This window comes from Ceratotherium simum, chromosome 16 (genome assembly GCF_057802395.1).
Source record: "Ceratotherium simum simum isolate JZ-2026a chromosome 16, ASM5780239v1, whole genome shotgun sequence".
NCBI classification, from domain to species: domain Eukaryota; kingdom Metazoa; phylum Chordata; class Mammalia; order Perissodactyla; family Rhinocerotidae; genus Ceratotherium; species Ceratotherium simum.
The window spans coordinates 38,308,341-38,334,097 of NC_141915.1; the positions used below are offsets into that span (position 1 = coordinate 38,308,341).

General features: G+C 39.6%; 1 protein-coding gene across 1 annotated transcript in view; it reads right to left on the reverse strand.

Moving 5' to 3' along the window:
- Positions 1 to 11,180: 11,180 nt before the first annotated feature.
- The window catches only part of NPEPPS (aminopeptidase puromycin sensitive), an 86,856-nt gene continuing 72,279 nt past the window's right edge, over positions 11,181 to 25,757 (reverse strand). The window contains exons 16-23 of the mRNA XM_087441056.1: positions 25,303 to 25,437; positions 23,471 to 23,690; positions 19,366 to 19,508; positions 18,860 to 18,916; positions 15,805 to 15,912; positions 15,145 to 15,300; positions 14,870 to 14,917; positions 11,181 to 12,702 (exon numbers count right to left, since the gene is read on the reverse strand). Coding sequence (XP_087297182.1) covers positions 12,550 to 12,702; positions 14,870 to 14,917; positions 15,145 to 15,300; positions 15,805 to 15,912; positions 18,860 to 18,916; positions 19,366 to 19,508; positions 23,471 to 23,690; positions 25,303 to 25,437 — 1,020 coding nt within the window. The 3' untranslated portion in view covers positions 11,181 to 12,549. The remainder of the gene's footprint in view (positions 12,703 to 14,869; positions 14,918 to 15,144; positions 15,301 to 15,804; positions 15,913 to 18,859; positions 18,917 to 19,365; positions 19,509 to 23,470; positions 23,691 to 25,302; positions 25,438 to 25,757) is intronic.

The following is a 25,757-nucleotide window of genomic DNA, read 5'->3' on the forward strand; positions in this document are numbered from 1 at the left end:
GGGCCAATCTTCGTAGGCAAAAAGAGGAGGATTGGCATCGGATGTTAGCTCAGGGCTGATCTTCCTCACCAAAAGAAAAACAGGTATGCTGGCAGGAGAGTAGTTTGCTGTCTCTAAGAATTGGCTAGCCCTGGGAGGGGCAGTCTCTCCAGGGTCAGCAAGGCCCCAAGATGTCAAAGCATCAGGAAATACAGAAAGTAAAAAAACATGAGTAATACACTTTCTTGAAAGGTTAATCTAGGAAAATTCTGAACTCTGGCATGCTAAGCATAGCTGAGACAAGGTACTGTACTGTATTGAAAAACAGGGAATTAGGTAAAAGACTAAGTACCAAGTGGTGAGACCTCCTGGCCCCCTTGTCACATGTGGCCCTAAGATTCTCCCAGCCAGGCTAATACCCTCCAATCACTATATTGGAGGATCCCTCTTTGGGAAAACTTGACCAGCCCAAGAGGAAATACCTATGGATACTATATTAGTTTCCTAGGGCTGCTGTCACAAATTACCAAAAACTTGATGGCTTAAAACAAAAGAAATTTATTCTCTCACAGTTCTGGAGGTCAGAAGTCGGAAATGAAGGCGTCAGCAGCGCCATGTTCCCCCCAGGGGCTCTAGGGAGCGTTCCTTTCCTTGCCTTTTTCAGCTTCTGGTGGCGCCAGGTGCTCCTTGGCTTGTGACTGCATCTCCAGTCTGCCTCCATCTTCACAGAACATTCACCTCTTCTCTCTGCGTCTCTCCTCTCTGTATCTCTTATAGACACTTGTTATTGGGTTTAGGGACTACCCAGATAATCCAGGATGGTTTCATCTCAAGATCCTTAATTTAATTACTTTTGCAAAGACCCATTTTCCAAATAAGGTCATGTTCACAGGTTATGGGAATTAGGATGTGGACATATCTTTTTGGAGGCCAGCATTCAACTGACTACAGATACTAAGAGCTGAGAGTCCCCAGTGAAAGCTCACTATAGTAATGCCACCACTGTTTCATGAACACAGAGATTCCAGACAATTTTAGTTCCTCAGTCTTTTTTTTTCCTTTCCTTTTTTTTTTTTTTTTTGCTTAGAAAGAGTTGCCTTGAGCTAACACCTGTTGCCAATCTTCCTCTTCTTTTGCTTGAGGAAGATTAGCCCTGGGCTAACATCTGTGCCAATCTTCCTCTATTTTATATGTGGGACACTGCCACAGGATGGATGACGAGTGGTGTAGGTCCACGCCCGGGATCTGAACCCGAGCCACTGAAGCAGAGCGCACGGAACTTTAACTACTCAGCCACGGGGCCGGCCCCAGTGCCTTGGTCTTAACCATGAATGGACTGTTGAGGATCACCAGGTAGTTGAAGAAAGTTTCTAACATGAAAGACAAAGACCAAACAAATGAACAAGAAAAAAGGAAATTGGAGAATACAGAAACAGCACATAGAACAGAACAAAACAAAATCTAAACTTAAAATAAAAGATGATAAATATTCTCGGACAGATATGGAGATGTTGCATCCATGAAACAAGAACAGGAGGTTATAAGAAAAGAACATTAGGAATAAAAGATATCTTAAAAATATGATAGCCAATAACTTCAATCAAAGGGTTAGACGATAAAACTGAAGAAATATCCTAAAAAGAAAAAAATGGTTGGAAAATAGGCATGAAAAGATTTTTAAAAGCTAGAGTTAGCCCAGGCGGACTAACATTCAACTAAGAAGACTTACAAAGAAACAGAAGAGAGAAAAATGGAGGGAAAGCAATCATCAATGGAACAATTCAAGAAATCATCTCAGAACTGAATGACCTATACTTCCAGAATCAGAGGCCCACTGAGTGCCCAACATAATGGGTGGAAAAGAAATCATGAAATTTCAGATCACTGAGTGAAGAGGAAGGTCACTAAAGACCTTCCAGAGAGAAAAACCAGGTCACATTCAAAGGAACAACCATCAGAATGGCACCATGCTTCTCATAAGCCATGCTGGAAGATGGTGGAGGAATGCTTTCAAATTATTTTATGACCTATAGTTTTATGAATTAGCCAAATTGTGAATGCAGTAAAGTAAGCACATTTTCAGATATGTGGAGTCTTAAAAATTTTACTTCCTACCCACGTACCCTTTCTCAGGAAACTGCTGGAGGATGTGGTACACCAAAATGAGAGAATAAACCAAGAAACAGGAAGACATGTGATCCTGGAAACAGGATATTCAACACAGGTGAGAAATGAAGAGAATCCCCAAGATGATGATGCAGGGAAATCCCAGGGTGACAGATGGCCTGGCAGCAGGCCTAGAGACTAATCAGTCAAGACTGGGGCAGGAGGACAGAAGGCCCAGAAGGGATGTTGCCAAGAAATAAGATGAAAGGAATAGAGAACACATTTACACCTTTGGTGATGGTGGAGAATGAATTCGTTATAGGGACGTGGAAAACTAAGATAATAAAAACCAATTTGTTCTTATTAATAATTAACTCCATGAAAAATTTCTTAAAAACTGAAAAAGAAACAAAGCTTAATCATAGTAGACTAAACAGCTTGGCTGCGAATAATATTTACAGAGGCGTAATTGTGTAAACAGAGTATCTCCAGCTCCACCAACCCCAGCAGGCACGGGCTTTCTCCCTGGCAGACTACATTCCAGCCAGCAGGAGCTCTTTGTTCCAGCTCTCCTGGGTTCCTTTTGGTTAAACGGGAATTGAGTTAATTAAATTCAATTAGTCAATTAATATATTCACAAGTTAAATTGCTTGTTGAATTAAAATATCAATGAGAAAAACAGGTCTAAGCAAAAGGCTGTGGATGAAAGTATATATACACACACACACAGACATACACACACACTTTTTTTCTTTTGTAGAATAACACCTGGAAAAGATTGTCTGAAGCTTTAAACTTGTGTTCTGCTAATTTGAAAATTTTTGATTTACCCAGACAACATATCATAGTTTATACCCAACCTTCATCCCATTGTAGGGAAGTTAAGTTGTGTCTATTGGAGTCCAGCAAATGTTAGACTGACCCTTAACACATTATATTGTAAACTTTTTTCTAATTCTGTTTTCCTTTTTTCCACTAGACTGTGAGCAATTCGAGGGCAGGTTCCTGTTCGTTCCTCTGTAAGGTTCGGGCACCTAATATAGACCTTGGCTTTTTTTTTTTTTTAAATCTAAGATTTATTGAGTCACCACAGAAACCACAGTTTGAGATGATGACTACACCTAATATTTGCAGAGCGTCCAATTGCTCACACGGCACTGTCACATCCATCTGCCCCGCACTGAGGTTGATATTTTTATTAGCATCTCTTCCACCCTTCCACTTTCCAGAAAAGGCCCTGAGTTCCAGAGAGCGCCTTGCCCAAAGTCACACAAGTCAGTGTTAGAGCCTCTGGCAGAACCCAGGTCTCCTGACACCCAGTGATGCTTCTTTTTTTAAAATTTTAGTTGTGCTTAAAAGAAACTACCATCTTAACCATTTTAAGTGTATAGTTCAGCAGTGTTAAGGGTATTCACATTGTTGTGCAACAGATTTCCAGAACTTTTTCATCTAGCAAAACTGAAACTCTGTATCCATTAAACAACAACTCTCCATTTTCCCTTTACCCCAGCCCGTGGCAACCACCATTTTACTTTCTGTCTCTATGAATTTGAGTACTCTGGATGCCTTACGTATGTGGAATTATACAGTATTTGTCTTTTTGTGATTGGCTTATTTCACTTAACATAATGTCCTCAAGGTTCATCCATGTTGTAGCATGTGTCAGAGTTTTCTTCCTTTTTAAGGCTGAATAATATTCCATTGTATGAATATACCACATTTTGTTTATCCACTCATCTGTCAACGGACGCTTGGGTTGCTTCCACTTTTTGGCTATTGACAAAAGTGGTTACATATTGCTGCTATGAACACGGGTATATATACACACCTCTTCGAGATCCTGCTTTCAGTTCTTTTGGATATATACCCAGAAGTGGGATTCCAGTAATGCATTTTTTTAATTCTCTATCTCATTCCAAAAATGATTTGAGGCCACTGTCCTTGCACCTTCATACATATTTTTTTAAATGTTCTCAATCTTGAATGAATGAACAAAGGGGCCAGAATGGAACAGAGGAGACAATAGAAAGGAGTGACCTAAAAGAAGACTTTGATGGAATAAAGCTTTTCACCTTTACCCTCAGGAAGTAGCTGCAAATAATTAACTTAAGATCCATCAGAGATGGAGGGAAGTGGCCAAGCCTTGTTTTGTTATCTACACCAAGATCTCCAAAACATTCCCAAAGTTACATTCAAACAGAGCAAGCCTTATACACAAAGGAGGGATCCATATACAAAGGAGGGATATGGTATTCGTGATACCTGGTCGGGTGCACAAACTCAGATACTCTGGGCCTGTCACAGGACCTTCATAAAGGATCTAGGCAGAGTGGGGACTGTGGTATAATATGCTGGTCATAAGTCAGTACTCAGCTCCGGACATCTATGCCACATCTGATTTTTCAAGAAAAGCTGGAAATCTGGATTTTTATGCGAAATATCATGATTTTTTAAAGCTGGCATTTAAATTTCAAAAAGATTTAAAAAGCTTTGTGGAGGTCAAAGAGAAAATGCAAGTTTGCAGCCTCTGGTGTGTAATACTGCGGAGCATTTATGGTTGTCAGTGACCTCTGGGGAAGAATTGTGTCTGATTTGTTCCACCAGAGCTAGCACGAAGGTTGTGGTACTGGGGCCCAAATCAAATGCCTACACGTGCAAAAGCTCTGCCCTCTGTACTTGGGTGATGTTCAACGTGTTGCACGCAGAGAGGAAACGGCCCAGAAAGAACCATTAAGTTCTCCATGGTGGTGTATCACTGCTGGTCAGATCGGAGAGGTAAAACCCAGGTTTTGCATCCGTTCTGTGAGATTTGGCTGTGCCTCCTTCACAGAACCATCGTAAGAATAAAACGTCACAGATCTGGAAAGGTGATGAATTTTTCCTAAAATGTAATGCAGGTGCTAATTGGGATAATTATTTTGCCATGAACAGCTCAGAGGAGTGTAATGGTTTTGGAATGATGGCAGCTTCTACCTAAGCTGACCTAGGAGATGCTGGGCCCAAGCTCTGGCTGGAAGGAATCATGAGGAAAGAATGTCTTAGCGGTTCTGCTCCAGTGGGTTTGAGAAAGAGGCAGAAGACTGATCTCTTCTGAGAGAGGTTTTGGGGTGTCAGTGTGGAGTTGAGAAATGCACATGGCCATAAATGGTGTGAGCCTGCTCCAAACAGCTGAGCTCACCCTTGGGCTTCGTGAACTTCACACGGGAAGTTTCAACTGAAATAAACTTCTGACCTTTCTGTCAGTTCCCTCAAGTAAGTTGGGGTTTTATAAACTATTTCATATTCCCACTAAGAAGGAGATCTGAACTATTACTTGTATTACTTAAGAAGGCAGCACTGCTTATTATGACTACTAATAATATTATAATATTAGTAGTATTCCTATAATGCTTTATAACTTACAATCACCTGTCACTGTATTCTTCTGATTTTGTTCCCTGGTAACTCTATGAGATAGCCATTATTATTCTCACTTCACAGATGAGGAAACTGATGGTTTCCCACTGTCCTTTAGCTAAAGCTTAGGATCTCTAATGTGGCCTAAGACCCTTCCTCGTGTGGCCCTTGCCTACCTCTCCAGATCCTTCTTTCACCACTTTCCCAAGAGCTCTCCTTGTTCCAGCTGTTCCAGATCTCTTTTGGTTTCTTAAAGAGGTCAGGTTCTTTTCAGCCACAGGCCCATTGCACATGTTATGTCTTCTGCCTAGAACACGTTCCCTCTCCTCTTTGCCTGGCTAGCAGCTACTCATCTTTCAGGTCTTAGTTTAACATTTCTTCCTGGAAGCCTTTCCTTAGCATTCAGGCTACCTTGGCTCCCTAGTAATATCCTCTAACACCACCCTGCACTTCCCATTCCAAAGACGCATCACGTTTAAATTACTCATTCAATATTTCTTGTTCCTGCTAGATTATAAGCTCCATGAGGCAGAGACCAAATCTGCCTTATTTGATTCTGTACCCTCAGTGCCTAGTACAATATCCTTTTGTCCAGAAAGCTTCTGTAGCCACTGTCTGCCGTCTGGATCCCACAGCCATGGAACAAAGGCACCAGAACCTTGCCCTCAAGTCCAGTGCTGTGGGGCGTTTCTGGCAAGCTTCTTCTGACATTTCAATAACCAAGGTCCTTTGATTCGTGACCAAAATGCATACCTCCCACATCAAATAGCAAGTTGTGAGGCTACAGCACAGCACCTCTGTATTTCGTGATAACGACTAGAAAAGGCAGGTGAGGTTCCCCCCTCTTCTGTCGTTTCTATGATGCTCACATCCCAATGAGAACCTTTGCCCAGCATCCTATTCAGGGTGGTCAAGGATGGGTCACAGATGACAGGGACACTTAAAGCTACCCAGACTATTCCTGTCTGAGGTCTTTTCTTGGTTTGGTGCACACTTGCATCATTTATAGGTGGAAGGCACACTGATTTTATTTGTTGGAAGCACTGAGGGACAGTCACCAAATTAACGGTGCAGGCACAGGAGTGGAAGGAACACAGTTGTTCAGGGTAGCGCAGCAGGCATTCAGCAGGTAAGCAGGCCCAGCGGGAGGAATTCATGGTCTCATTTCAACAACTGCAGCAAGCTGAATTCCCTGCAGGTCGAGATCTACGAGAAGGGCACTTTTTTTTCAAGCCAGCTACATCTCTCCTCACCAAAGTCTTTGTGAAATTCATCACCATATAACTCCCTAAATCCAGGTGATGGTGATAATAACCAAAATGTAGCTAAACACCCAGGCGGCAGTGTATAGGGATACAAATGTTAGTTCCAAATATAGTGCAGTTCACATCTCCAGTGAGGAGAGAACACTGAGTGAATTCATTACATGAACCACTTAAACTAATTGAGCCAGGAGCTTAAACCCACATTCCTCAAATGTGTGCACTCCACAAAACCGGCATTTCACATCAGGCAGTCAGGCTGGAAAACATTCATGAACCAATGAATCTAAACAAGGAAGAAATGCTTCTCAAGGTATGCATTTGCCAACTGTTACTTTGCTCTCAAGTCATCTTTGGTGATGATGCTTCACGACTTCAAGCGTGACATCAGGGTCACAGGTCTGAGCCTGGCACACACAACTTTGTGAGAAAAAGACTGAAAATGTGTGGCACTGGTTACAAATGGGAACAAGCAAAGTGGCCAGAGTGTATCTTCATTATTAAAAATAATTAAATGCATAAACTAGAGTATAAAAACAACTAGGAATAATCTGCCCCAGACATATCTGGTAATCATGATTGTCTTTGGGAGGTGGGTTTATAAGAAGGGATAGTCACTTTCTACGTTTGTTTCCTTCAAATTTTGGAAAATGAATATGTATTACATTTGTGAACAGAAATAGAATTTAAAGTGGATAGGGGTTAGTGCAACAATGTTCTTAGATGAATAGCAAGTTGTTACTATGAGGTTGGTAAAGACAGACAGATATTATGTAACTATTTTCTACACAAAAATACACTTGTATATACTTGATGTAGAACAGGGTAGACCAATAGAATTCTCTGCAGTGATGGATATGATCTCTATCTGTGCTGCCCACTACAGGAGCCACCAGCCATATGTGGCTACTGAGCACTTGAAACGTGGCTAGTGCAACTGAGGGACTTAATTTTTCATTTTATTTAATTTAAACTTAAATAGCTGAACTTTAAATAGCTAGTGGCTACTGTATTTGGACACACAGGTCTAGAAACTTCCATTTGCTAATTTATTTAAACTTAAGTAGCTAGTGGTTACCATATTTGGACACAGGTAGAACGTTCCATTTGCTGGGAATAAGAAATGAGTGTCAGCAGAGGCAGGAAGAGAAGACCAGATTTGGTAGCCAAGAGACCTTATGTAAGTCAGGTACTGTTTTGTTGTCTCTCCAGTAGAGAGAGTCTATGTACTCTATGACCCAGTGGAGAAAGTCTGTGCACTCTATGACCCTTGTAAGAACGAAGGGTGAGTAGGCACTTATTTCTGCTTGTAAAGGCTGCAGCATTAGCTTCATCCTACCACACCCCTTCACCTTCTCCTGACTTTTAAGAGCTTCACTGATAGAAGAGGGAACTGACCTATTAGGAAAGCAACAACCATCTCATCCAACCTCATTCATCTCAAATATTTTAAATGTTTTGTACTTTTTCTTATAAACTGTTTCTCTCCATCATCTTGTGTTCTATATTCTTGTCTTGAGACTTCTCCCATTAAACCATCAGCCATTATTATACTGTTTTCTTCTTCTCAACTTCTTCAGAACTCTAAATAATAAGCATTAAGAGAATATCCATAAGATTAGTGTATATACTACAAGTTAGATAGTCCCCTAATAAATTAGTGACTTGAAATTGCAGTGTAATGTAATATACCTGCACAATTTGTCAAATTGATGACAAAGGTTACAGTTGGTTGGGGTGGGAGGGAGGCGGATGTCTCGGAGGACCATACTGTATGGTCAGCCAAACCATAGCAAGATTTAATTTTTTTTTCTTCTTGGTTGTCATCTTAATTGGTGGATAGCTTGCCTGCTGTCAGCTGCTGGCAACCTCCCTGAGAAAGCAGAGATTATGAGAGTAAGCTATGTTCCTTCTCTGTTGCTAATTCCACCCCAATGTCGGAACCAGAAGTTCAGTAGTGAAAGCTACAGATGCCAGATACCAGCAATGGGATCACAGGAGCAATGAGTTCTTTACAAATGGCAGTAACAACCCAATCGACTTTCTTTCCTCTGACACTGCCATCTATCACGACGTTTGCCATCAAATGTACCGGTACAACAACCAATCCTCTGATTTGCTTTCCCAGGGAAAGCAGTTGTCTGGCCCAACATTTTATTAACATCAGGGTCTCCTGTCTCCTACTCACGCATTTGAAACCAAACACCTTGACCACTTTGCATGCACCAGGGTTGGTACAAGATGGCATGGTCCATCTCGGGTGGGTATTTTGCATTATCACAAAAGATAAGATCTTGTCTTATTAAAAAAAAAACAACTCTGAGATCCTAAAACTAGTAAGAGGAGATTCAATTTTCATCAGGTAACTTATTATTCAGTCAAAAATGATGCTGTAAGTGTAGATTCAGCACTATAAACATATTAAAAATGTTATTTTCTGATTTACTAAGAAAAAAATCATTAACCCCACAAATGTGGCTCTAAGTCTTTCTGATAACGTCTAGGACCTGTTTGGGTAATAGAATTCAAAGAATCTATTTAAAGCTATAGAACTCCTCTCATACCACCCCCCCTACCCCCCCCCCTCGCAAATTGCACACTACACAGAGATATTCTTTACAAGTAATTTCAGGGCTGGCCCCGTGGCTTAGTGGTTAAGTGCGTGTGCTCCGCTCCTGGCAGCCCGGGTTCGGATCCCGGGCATGCACTGACGCACAGCTTGTCTGGCCATGCTGAGGCTGAGTCCCACATACACTAACTAGAAGGATGTGCTACTATGACATACAACTACCTACTGGGGCTTTGGGGAGAAAAAGGGGGGAAAAAAAGAGGATTGACAATAGATGTTAGCTCAGGGCCAGTCTTCCTCAGGAAAAAAAAAAGAGGAGGATTGGCATGGATGTTAGCTCAGGGCTGATCTTCCTCACACACACACAAAAAATTTCAACGGGTTCCTTGTACCCTGAGACCCATCCTTAGAAATTCCAAGTTAAGAATTCACCCACCACTACCCAATGTTCCAAAAGACTTTACAGCTTCCCACTAACAAAAAATAATATAAAATCTCTATAAAAAGTATCAACATGTTCATCTTTCTTTCCAACCTTCTGATTTCCACTAAAATTTTTAACCAAGGAGTATTGGGAAAAAGGAAAATCACTAAATATCTTTAAAGCTATTGCCTGGGTCCAGTCTGATTGTAGGATCTTCTAATTGTGGAGACATGACAATTAGCTAGGTTTTGGGGACTGGCAAGCTTGGGTTGACCACTGGTTCTGAGAGTTCTTTGCGTTATAACTACTTCACCTAATTCTTCTGAGCCTGCTTTCTCATCTGTAAAATGAGTATATTACCTATGATAGAGAGCTATGTGGAAGACAAACAATAAATTAAAACATCTGACACAGAAAGGCTTGGATTAAGACCTTTAGAGACCCAAAGCATCAGGACTATGGTGCCTAAATCAGTCAAGATATTAGTAGAAAACAGAGCACACACTCAAACTGGGTAACTTGAGGAAAGTTTAATAAAGGGGCTGTTTACAAAGATATGGGCAGAGTTTAGGGAAAGCAACAAGGAATAACAGAGTCATCTAGAGCTAGTAAAGGAGTAGTCCTTTCTATCCCCAGATTTGAAGGGGCGAAGAGAAGGAGCTAGAAGCTAGAGAGGGCTGCTTAATAAGAGTTGTGGTCTTTGGTAGAGGGACACATAACCCAGGTGACCTGGCAATGAGGAAGCTGGGGGAATAAATACCCTGGTCATCCTTTCCTCAGGCCTTTTGATCTGAGGGTGTCACTAATTGGATCAACATGACCTGAAGTCCGAGGGCAAAGGAGCCTGTTAATGCAGTCCATGTGGGTCAACACCTCCTGGGGCGCAGGACAGGACGGAGAGCAATTCTGAAGGGGAGATGGAAGATATCCAGCACAACCTCTCCCCAACATAATTCAAACTACTAAACTATTATACACAAAACCTGCATGTATGCTGAAACTAAAATAACTTTTCAGAATTTCTGATTGTAAATTCTGTGAGTTCTTTATCTGACTGTAAAATTCTGTGAGTTCTTTACTTAAAGCAGCATTTTTCTTAAGTCTTTTTGGTGCCTTAAGTGCATGCCTGGATGGCCTACAGGGCCGCCTTAGGCCTGGCACCTGGACAAGGATGCCTCAATAAACGGGAGCTGGTAAGTCTCAAGTTAACTCTTGAATACTGATTCAGAGGAGCTCTAAGAGATTTCTGAGAAGCCAGAACTAATTTAGAAGGAAATCTTAGGATTTTTCTGTACCATTCATTAGGTACCATTCATTAGGAATTCAGGAGCTGAATTTTCTTCGACTCAAAAAAATCTTATGGTAGTAAAACTTCTTATAATCCTACTGAATGACGGGAAAGTTTTTAGTTTATCAAAGAGAATAAAAGAAATCAGGACATCAATTTCACATTGACATTTTTATTAACGCCAACTGTTTTTTAATTATTATTTTTTTAAAACAATAGCACAAAAATGTTTCAAGGAAGCAGTCTCACAATCTGATGACCTTCTGAAATACAGTTAAGCCACACCAAATATGAATTCCTGTTAATTACACACAAAAATATTTTTTAAAGAAAAATAAAAGGAAAAAGAAAGAAAAAAGGTAGGGAGAGAAGAGAGCAGTGAGATGTTGAGTTAAAACTCCCAGGATTGGGCAGGTGAGGCTTGTTAATAGGATACACTGTTGAAGCAGAGAGTGGCACACACAGGCTTATAGTCTTGGTTGTTTTGTCGCCAGTTACCGCTAACATCTAGGCCCTGCAGCAGTGACCACTGACTCCCTACATGCCCAAAATGAACCAGGAGAAGCCAGTGTTGATACTTCATACAGAGGTTCCATAGTTGGCCTGTCAGACAACTAAGACCATTTTCAGCAGAATAGCTCCTTCAGAGAGGCCTGGTTGAAAACCTTTCCATTTCTATTGTCTCATCTTTATGCATTTCAGGGTTCTTAAAAGTCATCTTAAAAAAGAAAGAAAAAATAATGTATATCAGTTTCTCTTATTTAATGTGGCTATAGAAGATGTTTCCTTATTATTTCTTTATCTCTAAGAAGGACATCGGGGGTGGGGGTTGGGGGTGGAACTAAGGGGAGGAAAAAACCCAGACCAGGATAGGTGGTTTTTTTAATTTTTTTACTTTTTTTTTTTGGCCAAGGGGGTCACACAAAAGGGAAGGCAAGGAGGAAAACTACAATCCTTGGTTCAGATTGAGTTATGCAGGAAAATATATCTTCCTGATCAGTCCCCATGCCAAAAAAAAAAACAACCCACTTGGAATTATGCACAGACTCTATGTTATACAGCTATCAGCCTTCCATGTTTAACCATTCCCAGCAATGGACACTACCCTTGGCTTGTAGGCTGCTTGGAGAACCCACTTCACAAAAATGCTCTTCACCCAGAAGCCTCTAGTTTCCTTTTGGTAGGTTATAAAAACAGAACATCTGTCATTACGGGAGAGTGTTAAATACTTTTAACCACTGACAAGGCTTCAGGAAGTTTCACAGTTTCGTTATGCTCTATTTTATTACTATCATATTTACATTTTTATTTTTTATTTTTATTTTTTTGCTGAATTGCTGATTTTCCTTTTTCAATAGCATTTAATTCTGAAGTGTGAGCAGGAACCAGTTAACTACATTCATTGTCCAACCCCCACTGGTTTGAAAGAAGACTCCAAATTCTTGGCATATGAATCAGCTGTTCGGTAGCTCCACCTCATCCCTGCAGCGAAGCGGCAGAACCGCAGTGGCGGCACGCTCAGGGTTCACGCTGTGGGTGGTGAGGCCTTACGCTGAAGGAGGTACTGGTGGATGCTCTCAGCATCTCGCTTTAGCCAAGCAGCATTCAGCAGGATATTTTCACAACACTGCTGGATGGTACGCTCAGCTGAAGGAGCTGGGTGACTCTCGAAGAAAGCCTGGTATAAAACAACCCGAAATGTAGGATCGTTACTAGCAATAGCAAGAAGTTAATATCACAGGTTATGAAGAAAACACCCACTGGTGTGTAAGGGATTCATAAGGTTCACTCGTGGAAATTTCCTACTGCCACCCCTAGGCTCAAAGAACAAGCAGCTCCTTGGACCTGCACACAGGAATTCTCCCCCAAATATTATATGCTTAAAACCTAATCAAAAGTTAATAGTAAAGAGAACCTACGGCCTTTCTTTTAGGTTCATCGTGCAGTGCTTAATCTAGGCTTTGGAATTAGGTTTGGAACTTGAATCTAGGCTCGGTCATGTACTAACTTGTGACTTTGAGTAAATTAACTGCTCTAAGTCTGTTTTCTCATGAGATATGAGATATTTTCATATGAGAAATATTTACTCCAGAAGATTAAAGAGACAGCCCATATAAACAGCATAATACTTGGCACAGAGTACTTAATTTGTAAGGGATGATAAAACTAAGAAGCTTAAATTGCTGCTATACCCTAATAATTCAATACTCCACAAACTCAAATTTTTCATATAATAACAACTCAGAAATAGTTTTATCACAATGCTTATTGACTAAAGGCTGAATAAACCATTTTCTAATGAAGTATAACTGGTTTCACAGGAAACAAAGCAACTCTTAAATACCAACCAGCAAAAGGATGAGGGTCTTTCCTTTGAACTAGTCACCACAGGTGTAAAAGAGAGCATAACTAATTCATCAGAATAAGCCTAGACCTTTCAGAAGTCAATAACCTTATTTACACAGACGGCAATGGCTCCTGCTCCGGGACTCCTGATCATGGCGTTCTTAAGCCCTCAGTAAGATGCAAGACTTCCTCTCCTTCCATCTCAACAAACAGCACCACGATTTACATACAAGAAACCTGGAAACTATCCTGGACTCTTCCTTCCTCCTCCCCAGACATGTTCACAACACGGCGAAGCTGCTCAGTAAGTATTTGTTGATCAAGATCAACACAGTCAGGGCCCCGCACCCCTCTCACCCCTCCATCTGCTCCAAGCTGCTCTACCATTCTCGCGCCAGAGTTGGCTTCCCAACATCCTCTCTTCTCCATTCCAAATTATTTTCCACACTGCAGCCAGAGGGAAATGTTTATAATACAAATGAGTTCAAGCCACTCCTTTGTTTACAAGCCAATCAAGGGCTTTCCATTCTTAAGAAAATTTTAATGTGGCCTCCAAGGCCCTCCTCAGTCTGGCCTCTACCTAGCTCACCAGCCTCAGCCTGGCCACTGCCCTCCCCTCCAAACCCATTATATGTATTTCTCCTTCAGAGTAGTTATTACCTTTACAATAAAGTAATTATTTACATGATACAATATACAATATAAACTAAATGAAGGCAGAGATCAAATCTTTCACTGTTTTCTCAAGATCTGAAATCTTAAAATCTTATTCCTAACAATGGCTCACAGAGTGAACCAAACATTATAGCTCTCAGAACTTCCAAATTCACACCCGATAACCCACTTGCATTTAAGAAGATGAAGGTGAAAGTGACACTTTAAAAATACTTTGCCATTAAATGCAATGGAAGGCCTGAAGTTAAGATTTTCCTAATCAGTGTAGATTTGTGCCCCAAATGCTGAACTTTGCCAGGTCTAAGTCCACACTAGATTATCAGTGATTATCAGCCTTTGTAAGGGCTAACAGGAGGGTCCCTACATGGTCATCTTGTCTCACTGTGCATACAACAGACCTATGAAAGTCATTAGAAAGGGAAAAAGAAGGAATTTCAAGGACCTACTCTGTTCCAGCCCCTCTATGTACTTAATCTAAATAATAATCTTATCATTACCCCATTGTACTGAAGGAGAGAAAGGCTCATAGGGGTTAAAAACCTGCTTGAAGTCACAAAGCTAACACAAGACGGAGCACAGATTTAGACCCAGGTTGATTGACTCCAAGTGCCACATTCTTTCAACCATATTTCAATGCCCTCAAAGATGATTCCAACTCTAAACTCTTCAGACATTAAGGATGTAACCTAAGCTGTCTTTCTCCAAGCAAAAACAAGGAGACATGAAAGTATAACATTACCCCAACACTCTATGATTACAATTTGGTTAGTTAGTGTTTTTACTTACTAGATTGACAAGGGAAAAGTAAACAGTACTTTTCTTACCTTAACCTCTCCAGCCATTTTATCAACTGCAAATCCCTCAACTGATAGCTGAAAAAACAATGGTTTAAATATAAGTGCAACTAACAGAGGCTAGGAACAAACTACCCTAAAAACAAATCATTTTTCTTTCCCAACTGCAGTTTAATTTAAGGGGTGCAGGATGGATGATGGAGAAGCCCTTTAATAAAACTAATAACTATTTAAGGAAATTCAATAAATGTCTCTCAATAATATCCATGATAAGCAACCTCCTCAAAATAAAAATCTTCACATACCTTTATTAGTCTGGATATTAAGAATCCTCCCTGGTATCGATTATAAAGTTCTTCCCAGTTGTCCTTTATAAATTTCCAAGCAGCCTTCCTTCCATGCTTGCTGCCTCCAGCCACTCCACCAATTACTGATACAGTGTCCTGTGGACGTACCTCTTCCTAAAAAAAGAGAGAGAGCTAAGAGTTACTGTATCCAAAACATCTTCTGGTGCCAGAAGGGCAAATGCTGTTGAGGTACCCAAGTAATCACACTGAAGACACGCATTCCTTGTTTTAGGAATAACTTGCACCAGAAGCTTCCAGCAAAGAGGAGAATGTTTAACCTAATGACCAGCCAAACTGAGAACGAGGCATTGAGACAGGTACAAACAAGCTGTTCAACAGATACTTGCTTGAGCTCCTACAGGGTAAGGAACGCAAGAGACAGAAAGTAGGCCCATGGATAAGTCCACTTTCCAGTTATTTCCTCTCCCAACTATTCTGATTCTCACCACTAGAGGGAGATACAGAGGTCACTAACAAAAGCTCATTCCCAGTTTTCCCAGACTAAGAGGAAGCCCTAGCCTAGGGTTAAGGCAGATCAAGAGGATACTGAATCAAAGACACTTGCCACAGATCAGTGGGTAACAATTCTCTCTAAAAGCAGTTTTCGTTGTGACTTACTGAAAGTGCAAATGTGAGGACTTTTTGAACCAATTCAGGCAAAGGAGTAGCCCCAAGGACTCTTTCAATTCGGTTTTTCTCTTCCTGCATATCTGCTTGTTTGTGAAGCTATAGCGAAAAAATAAAGACAGAGATAAGTTAACACTTCCCTGGAAGTTTTGGCATATGCTATATGAGCTTCTCCCCCAATAAAGTGAAACTTTTGCTCTACCTTCTCATTGGCTAAGATTACAGGGTATGAAATTAACAAAAGATAACACTTTTCAAGATGTTTGGGCACTAAATTTGTCATATGCCATTATAATAAGTCACTAGATGTAAGTGCTCACTATATGAATGGCTTGTTATCAGTTCTGAGCAGTTTAAACTGCTCAAGATCTAAAGGGTAAACCTGTCATGGCCAAATTCTTTATATCACTGATATCTGACTAATGTTCTATATTAGATGAACAAACTAATCATTATTAATACCACTGAGGATCATCAGTTTCATTTTATAAGAGTAAAAAATATATAAGATGCATTACTGAAAGTAACATTTTAAGAATATTTGATGACATAAACATGCTCTTGATATATTAAGTGAAAAAAAGTAGAGAAACAAAGCAAAATGATTCTAAATTTTTAAAAATTTAATGCGAAGGAGAAAAAATCCTGAAAACACATCAAAATGTTAACATTAATTAATGATGGTGTCTGATCAGTGGGATTATACATCATCACATTTTTTAACTGCAAAAGCAGCACATGCTGAATGCAGAATATTAGGAAAATAGAGAAGCATAAAGAAAAAATTAAATTATTACTATATATATACATTACCAAATCAGGAATAAGATCATATACATGCTATTTTTGTGACCTGCTTTTTTTTTTTATTACAGGTAAGTGATTTTCTTCTTTATACTTGTCTAGTCTCTAAATCTTCCATAGTGAATATACAAAGTCTTTTCTCATAATCAGAAACAAAATATTACTACATTTCTTTAAAAATTAAAACTACAAATGTATCTGAGATACCTCTCTAAGACAATTTACAGACTCTCTTGATCTTGTTTCCCCCTGAAGATTTAACACTGACCAGTGTCTGGAGACCCCATCACAGCTCCCAGTTTCCTCTTCCTTTCCTTTGGACTCTTTTGAGCAGCAGTGTGGTAAAATAGATAGGAAGTCAGGAGACCTGGGTTCTAGTCCCAGTTTTGCCTCTAACTAGCTGTGTGATCTTGACTAAGTCCTTAACCTCTCCGGTCTCAGTTTCCCCATCTGTAAAATGAGTGAGGTGGACAGATGATTTCTAAGGTCCTTTTCAGCTCCAATACTCAAAGTCTGAACTACGGCTTTCAGGAACTATTTTTTCTCCAAGGAGAACCTGTTATTATACTAATCCACTAGATGGCAGCATAACACCACATTTCAAATATACTTTGACTTACATTTTTTTATCCTGCCTCATTATTCCTAAATTACCAACAGAAAACAACCCTCATCTCTCACCAACCGGTTTCTTGAAGAACCCTGATTCTGCTTTCATTAGAGCTCTTTCCATAGGAAAGCTGAATTATCATGAGCTCCCTTGTGTTAAACAAATGCAAACTCTTATTAACTATACACACTGGTAAAAATTCTTAAAAGTATGCCATGACATGAAAATGTCAAGGTATCTGTCATGAAATTTTCTGAACCCCTATTTTGTCCCATACCTTTATGGAACAGACAAGAAATACAAAATATCTCATTTCATATGCAAATAAATACATGATCTATAGTGCACAGGTTCACAGATATTAAGAATGAGAAGGGACCTTCGTATCATTTAGTTGAAAGGTAAACTCAAAGTACAATTATTATTTTTTTGTGTATGTGAGGAAGATTGGCCCTGAGCTAATATTTGTGCCAATCTTCCTCTATTTTGTATGTGGGTTGCTGCCACAGCATGGCTTGATAAGTGTTGTAGGTCCGTGCCTGGGATCCAAACCCATGAACCTGGGCTGCCGAAGCACAGTGTGCCAAACTTAACTAGTATACCACAAGGCCGGCCCCCCAAAGTATAATTTTTATATTATTAGAAAGGAAACTCTTGTACAAGATGGGTAAATAAAGCAGTATATTTTGAGATGTAGTTTCTTAACAAATAAAGTTTACATTTTTCAAAACATTCTAATTATTTAAATAAGATTTGTTTAAAACTAAAATACTAGAAATTAGATTTGCAATTCTGACCCACATGGGATCAGAAAAGAGTTCTTAATTCATTAAAGGTGAAAGTAGTAAAGCACATCTCATTCCTATTCCGTTTATCCCCCTAAGTGTGGATCTTTTAATGAATGGGCTTCATAGGTCTGATAGATGATTTGAGTATTTAGGTATATTTTGCACATTTTATTTGATGGTAATAAGTAGATTTAGCTCCCTCCACCTCTAATGCAACCAGTATAGTCAAGTTATTTCTTAGGCTGATAACTGCATGGACAGGGATGGAAACAGCTCATGTTTCACGGTACGAGGACTCTCAGACAGATCACTGCCATGATAAGGACATGGAAAGTTTTACCTATATTTTTTCTAAGCCAGAGTTTAATTATATGCCAATCATCCTGGGAAAACTACAGGGGCTATGCAGGTAGGTGAATTAATTTCCTATCCATTCATAAGGGACACTGGCATAGCTCAAATCCTTGAGACACTTGATCATCTATCCCTTTTCTAAGCACAGAAACAAACTTTTTGTTTAAGATAGGGAGAACTCCAAGTAAATTTACATTGAAGAGGAAATTTTTAAGAACTTGACTTGTTAATCAAAACGACCATGTCAGTGTTAAGAATTAAGATGCATAAACTTTTGAGTAAAACAAAGTGAAAAAAATTAGATTATTTTTGGCATCATAGTAGTATTCGTGAACAATTTCTCCCATAGTTTCTTAATATTTGCATGTTTGCAATATGCACATCAGCATATATTTCTTTTGCCAGGACTTCTTTTAACCACGTAAAGCTCATACTCTGTGTCAATAGAAGTTCAAAAGCAGAAAATGAGAGCCCTTTCCAATTTACTCACCTTTAGCATAATTTCTAAGGTAGTGCCATCACCATGCTTCAAAACAGTCAGATAGACCTACAAGAGAATGTAGGAACAAAAAAGAAGACATCTGACTAAATGTTTCTTGTTCTAAATATTCTAATATTAAGAAAAGACAGAAAGAAAATAAAAAAAATTGTAAATAGCTGCGTGTGGATGTTACATACAAATCGTGGCAATGAGCCAAGAGCCCACACGAACAACCAGAAAGGTAGACAGCATGTACTAAGTAACAGCAGAGCACACCAGCTCTCTCGGGGGAATGTGCACTGATAATCACCATTCAGCGCCACCGTGCAGACTGAGAAACTTAAAACAAAAGAGAAGCTGGCTATAAACCAACTAAATGGCATATATTAAAATAGAGTCAGACACGACTTGTAGGTCAGTACTTAGATCACTTTGGGTCACTACAAAGTAGGTTCCACACGACCCAGAATGATGCAGTCACCTAGAAATCAAGGTAATTTACTATGAAAACCTACAGGACTCCTCAGATCAGCGGAGAGGATCTGTTTCCCTTCCACATGGTCCTTAAACCGACGGCGGGCTTCTTCTAATGTTGGCTTATGTCCTGCTTTTCCTAGTTTGCCCAGAACCAAGCCCCTCAGGAGTGCATCTAGATGACCTGATTGAGAAGTAAAAGAGACACAGAACTACTTAAAAAGACTATTTTTACAAATATAAAAAGCCTATTTTTACAAATATGCCACTTAGATATAACTTATATCGTGTCAACAATCTTGAACAAACACAATCAATTACGTTAGTTCTTGAGAGAATACTTGATATAAATTTATCAAATCATGAGTGAAATGAAGTGCTAAACAGACTAGACAAGCAAATAAATTTGCTGACTTTGTCTATAGTCACAAATGCCAACTATCTGAATTTACTAAATGTTCCCTCCATCTAGGTAATTATACTGCTAAGGATTACATGTGAAAGAGACAGGCTTAAATTATTCAGTTTTGACCCAAGATTCAGAGAAAGGCCACATACGGAATTAGTATGCTGTGTGTAATAAATTTAAATATTAGATTTTTAACATCAAAATCTGATGGATGATATGCAAATGGCCAAAAGCACATAAAAAGATGTTCAACATCATTGGTCATTAGGGAAATGCAAATCGAAGCCACAACGAGTTACCACTTCATACCCACTAAGATGGCTAGAAGAAAAAAGACAATAACAAGTATTGGCAAGGAATGGAGAAATAAGGACCCTCATACATTGCTGGTGGGAATGTAAAATGGTGCGGCCACTTTGAAAAACAGTCTGGCAATTCCTCAAAAGGTTAAATTTAGAGTTGCCATATGACCTGGCAATTCTACTCTTAGGTATATACCCAAGAGAAATGAAAGCATATGTCCACACAAAAATTTGTATACAAATGTTCATAGCAGTATTCATAATAGTCAAAAAGTGGAAACAGTCCAAACATCCATCAACTGACAAACAAAATGTGATACATCCATACACTGGAATATTATTCAGCTATAAAAAGGAATGAAGGTACTGATACACGCCGTAACACAGATGAACCTTGAAAATATTACGCTAAGTGAAAGAAGCCAGATACAAAAGGCCAGACAGGGTATGATTCATATGCAATGTCCACAGCAGGCAAATCCATGAAACAGAAAGCAGATTAGTGGTTGCCCGACACTGGGTTGCCAGGGAATGGGGAGTGACTGCCAGTGTGTATGAAGTTTCTTTTGAGAGTAAAGAAACTGTTCTGGAATTAGATGGTGGTGATGGTTGTACAACCTTGTGAACATACTAAAAAAAGGCTGAGACTGAAGCGTATATTTTACAAGGGTGCATATTATGGTATATTGATTGTATCTCAAAAAAAAAGTTAACATTATCACACAAATCTGCAACAGCACAATGGATAAATAAGTTGTGGTATAGTCATACAATGAAATATTACTCAGCAATAAAAAGAAATGAACAATCTGGATGTATCTCAAGAACATTATACTGAGTGAGAGAAGCCAGACAAACGAACAGAATATATATTATGAATCCATTTATACAAAGTTCTAGAAGAGACAGTATTAATCCAGGGTGAAAGAAGTCAGAATAGTGTTTGCCTGTGGGGGATGGATGGGGGGCACTCAGTGTGGCAGGGACTGACCAGGAAGGGGCCTGAGGAAACCTCTTGCGGTGATGGAAATGTTGTAGGCATTTGTCAAAAGTCGTTGAACTGTAACATTTAAACTGTGCATTTTGCTGTATTTAAATCATAAATCAATAAAAAATAAATTTAAGAAAGCCACAGGAGATCAACAGATAACACAATTAGACGCTCACCAAGATTATAATAAGAATCAATTTATAATTCCGGCTCTGGTACTGACTTGTTGTGTGATACAAGGCAATGTTTTATTTTGCTATGTTTGATTTTTCCATCTGCAAAGCTAGGAAACTAAAGACATTCTTATTTCATAAAGGTGTTTTTGATCCCCAAAAGTTTCACATATTACCATCATAAAAGAAAAGTGCAACCACTTTGCCTGCATCTGTGTCCACAGACTTCCTCCTGTCTTCTTTCTGTGGATTGTGTTCCTATCTAAAGCCAACTTCCCAACTCGTGCAACAGATCCGGACTCCTCTCGACGATTCAGCCTTCACTCCAGCAATTACCCCTCTCTTTCACATCATGACTTTTCCTATTACTACTGCATCATTTTCATCAGCACAGAAACAAGTTATAAAATCTCCCACTTTAAAAAAAAAAAGGTCTCCCCTAACCCCATACCTCTCTCCAGACTAACCCCTTTTCTCTGATCCTCTCTTCAGCAAAACTCCTTTAAAAAGCTGTTTAAATATGCTGCCTTCTTTTCCTCTCCTCCCATTCTGGAGAACCCCTAATGTTTTAACCACTCCACAGAACTTGCCAAATGCAATCATCAAGTCTCCCTCATCATTTTGCCTGACTTAGAGCAGCATTTGTCACAGCTGATCACTCTCCCTCCGCACTCCTTCTTTAAGACTCCTGGGACACCCTTCTCCCTCCTGACTCTGCCCTTACTGGCCAGTCAGGCTCTCTTGCTGACTCCTCCTCTTCTACCTGACCTCTAAAACCTGGACTGTCCTGGGGTCCAATCACACTAAATGTATTCATTCAGCCTGGACCTCCAGGCACGATACTCTCCACTTGGATGTCAAATTTAACACATCCAAAACCAAACTCCTGATACCCTTTTGCACCCAAACCTGCTTCTGTGACAGTCTCCCCATCCCTGTATATGGCAACTTCATTCTTTCAGTTCTTCAGGCCAAAATTTGATGATTCCTCTCTTCCCTCTCCACTGCACAGTCAGTGCACCACCAAATATTTTCAGTTCTACCTTCAAAACATACACAGAATTTACTACCTACAAGTGCTAGTTGCAACCAGCACCTCAACTGGATCACTGAAACAGCTTTGTAACTTGTCTCCTCGCTTCCTCTCTTGCCTCTCCAGTCTAGTCTGTTTTTCACACAGCCAAGTAAATCAAGTCATGTTCCCCTGCTTCCAATTCTCAAATTAGTTTCTCATATCACTAAATGCGAAAGTCAAAAACTTCTTACTACGTCCGCCACAGGTCCTATAGGAGCTGATCTGCTTCCCACTCCCCCTCTCCCTCACTCACTCTGCCCTGACTCTGTCCTGACCTTACTAGCCTCCTTGTTTTTTCTTCAACACCACAAGCACGCTCTTGCCTCAGGTCTTTTGTGCTTGCTGTTCCCTGTCTGGACCATTTTCCCCCTGAATATCCTCACAGCTCTCTCTGTCAGGCCTCTGCTCATGCTCAAATACCACCTCACTAGTGACTGCTTCCCTAACCGCTCTCTATAAAATAGTGGCCTACTACTCCTTATCTACCTTACCTAACTTTATTTTTCTTCATGGTACTTGCTGCCACCTAAAATATCATATATTTAATTGTTTGCCATGTCTTCCACTAGAATGTAAGCCACACAGGGCAACGTTTTGTTTACTGCTGTACCACCAGCTCCTAGAATAGTACCTGGCATTTACTAGGTGCATAAATATTTATTGAATCAATGAAGAAAGACAGAGAACTCTAGTAACTGTTACTATTGTTCTCATTGCAAAAGAAGTCCAGATCAAGAATGATCAGGAGGAAATACCACATTTAGTTATAGCAGATGGTAGAAAACAATAACTTCCTAATTCAGAAAGCTGGCCCCTGTCTCTCTTAGCACCTTTACAAGTTATACATAAGGTGCCTGGTGTTTTTGGTAATAATAAATAAAATAATCCAAAATTCCTATTAGCTTTTCTTGCTATAAATGGGCCTTTGGAACTCTGTAAAAGACTTTTATTTCCACCATTTGCCTTGTGCACAAATCATGTTTCACAATGAATACACATAACCTCCACTGGTTTTATGTTGGTGACCACGTAACTTCACCAGTAGGCTTCAAAGACCTAAGTTTTAATTTCTGGCCAGGAGAATACACAGTAACACCCAGCAGATACAAAGATGATGCTATTGATATTGTTAACCACAGCTGAGGAAAAAGGACCAATTTCTGATCAATTATCTGCCCCTGCAGTACATCCATTACCTTCTCCAGGTTTGGGGTCCCAGCCCAGTCTCTCCCCTATAGGTGAAAAGACATCTTTCACAAACTCCTGGATTTCCTCATAGAAGTCTGTGTGGGACAAGAGAGTTGAGAGAATCCCCAGGTTACAGCTCAGGTCGCTCCATACAGTATAATTGGGCTCATTCACAAAAGCCTCCATGACTTTTAGAACCTCTACAGTGCTAATGATTCCAGCTCGAGCCTGGGATGGGAAAAAACATAAATTAATCTAGTCTTCAAACAAAAACAAAACAAAAAACACAAGCATGCATTTTTGACATTATCTACTGCTAGTTAGTAATCTCTTTGGTTTAGAGGAAATGGGATTATATAAGCTCAGAACACTATAGAATTTTACAGAATAAAAATCCTACCATGACAACATCTTATTTACTTTTTTGCTATTTATAAAAGAGCCACTTTAAAAAAATATGCTAAAATTCCTCCAATTTGAAAAGAACAAAAAAAAAAAAGAAAGAAAGAAAGCAGTTAAGTTCCTATTTCTATCCAGTTTCTGGGGCCCTGGCTTTGTTTTTCTTTTGAAAATTTTCATACTTTCAGAAAAGCTGCAGAAATAGTTGGGCCTTTGGTTTTTGACAGAGGCTCTTTCAAAACTGGACCCGCAAACTGTGTCAACTTCAGCCTGTCCTTTACTCATTTCTAAAAGAATGCAAACTGGAAGGCACTACAAATTCAGAGTCCTTTCAGGATTAACTAATAGAGTTAGGAAAAAGAACTTCTGTTACAGCAGCCAACTGCACAAACACACCACTCTCCTGGGACAGGTCTCTCTCAGCAATGAGATCAGCAGATGTGAGGTTTTGTGCATCAATGCTAATCTGTGTTTATACAAAGGAGGAATCCAAAACCAGTTACTGCAGAGGGGAGGGAAAATTTCAAGTCCAATTTAAAGGAACACTGGGAGGAATCTGACAATTTTATCACAGTCAAAGACATCTAGAAATTATCTAACCTATGTTGGAGTTATAAAGATACTACTACTGGGCCGGCCCGGTGGCTTAGCGGTTAAGTGCGCGCGCTCCGCTGCTGGCTGCCCGGGGTTTGGATCCCGGGTGCGCACCGACGCACCACTTCTCCGGCCATGCTGAGGCCGCATCCCACATATAGCAACTAGAAGGACGTGCAACTATCACATACAACTATCTACTGGGGCTTTGGGGGGAAAAAAAAAAAAAGGAGGAGGATTGGCAATAGATGTTAGCTCAGAGCCGGTCTTCCTCAGCAAATTGCAAGAGGAGGATTAGCACGGATGTTAGCTCAGGGCTGATCTTCCTCAGAAAAAAAAAAAAAAAAGATACTACTACTAATTGCTGCTTTAAATCTTTTATGGAACAAAGCCAAATATAAGTATAATTCTAAAGCTAATGGGCTATTATAATTTGAGTAATAACAGAATGTTAAAAAATTCTAGACTTTCCCAGCAAAATATAATCACTTTTTTAGAAAAATATAAATCACTCTGAATTAATTATTTTTAAAAAACCACATCAGTAGGGAAATTTCTTCAAGGCTCATATCTATTTCTATTGAAAAGAATTTTTGCCTTACAAAGGATAGTTTAAGTATAATTGCAAAAAGCTGGCTTAGGAGTAGTGAAATGGGATTTGTTTCTGCTAAATTATATCGGTCTAATCTTGTCCAGTTAATTAATAATTAGTCATTTGCTCTAGACCCAAAGGCGTTCAACCTTCAGGAAGAACTATATTCTTCTAATTATGTTTCAGTCAAACACTCCAGGAAAAACAAAATCCTTTAATCAACAAAATCCATCATACTACTTGAAAGAAGCTCACCAAGGAGAAGAGGTCATTCTGTAATCCAAGTCGATCCACAGGGGGCAGAGAAAGGTCACGAATGCCTGGTAATAAACTTTCCAGCATGGCCGGGCTGTACTGAGTCCGATAAAACCCAACTGTTCCCAGGTTTAACTGAAAAGATATCCAGTACGTATTATTAAACAGTTGTATTTATTTTTTAAATTAATCTTTTATAGGTGTGAAAGGAGTTCTGGTTTTAGTATATCTAGATGAAAAACAATAGAGATCATATATACTCAATCAGGGATTAAATAGACAGGGATTAAAATGAAACAACACATAAAGACAGAAATCAGTTGTCAAAGATGAATACAGAGATAAAAGAAAACAGAAACTTGACATAGTGGAGGCCAAAGTGAGGGACAGTAGGATGAACATGGCAGGGAGGGAGGAAATAATGTGAATAAGTTTCTATTTCTAACTCAGTAGAT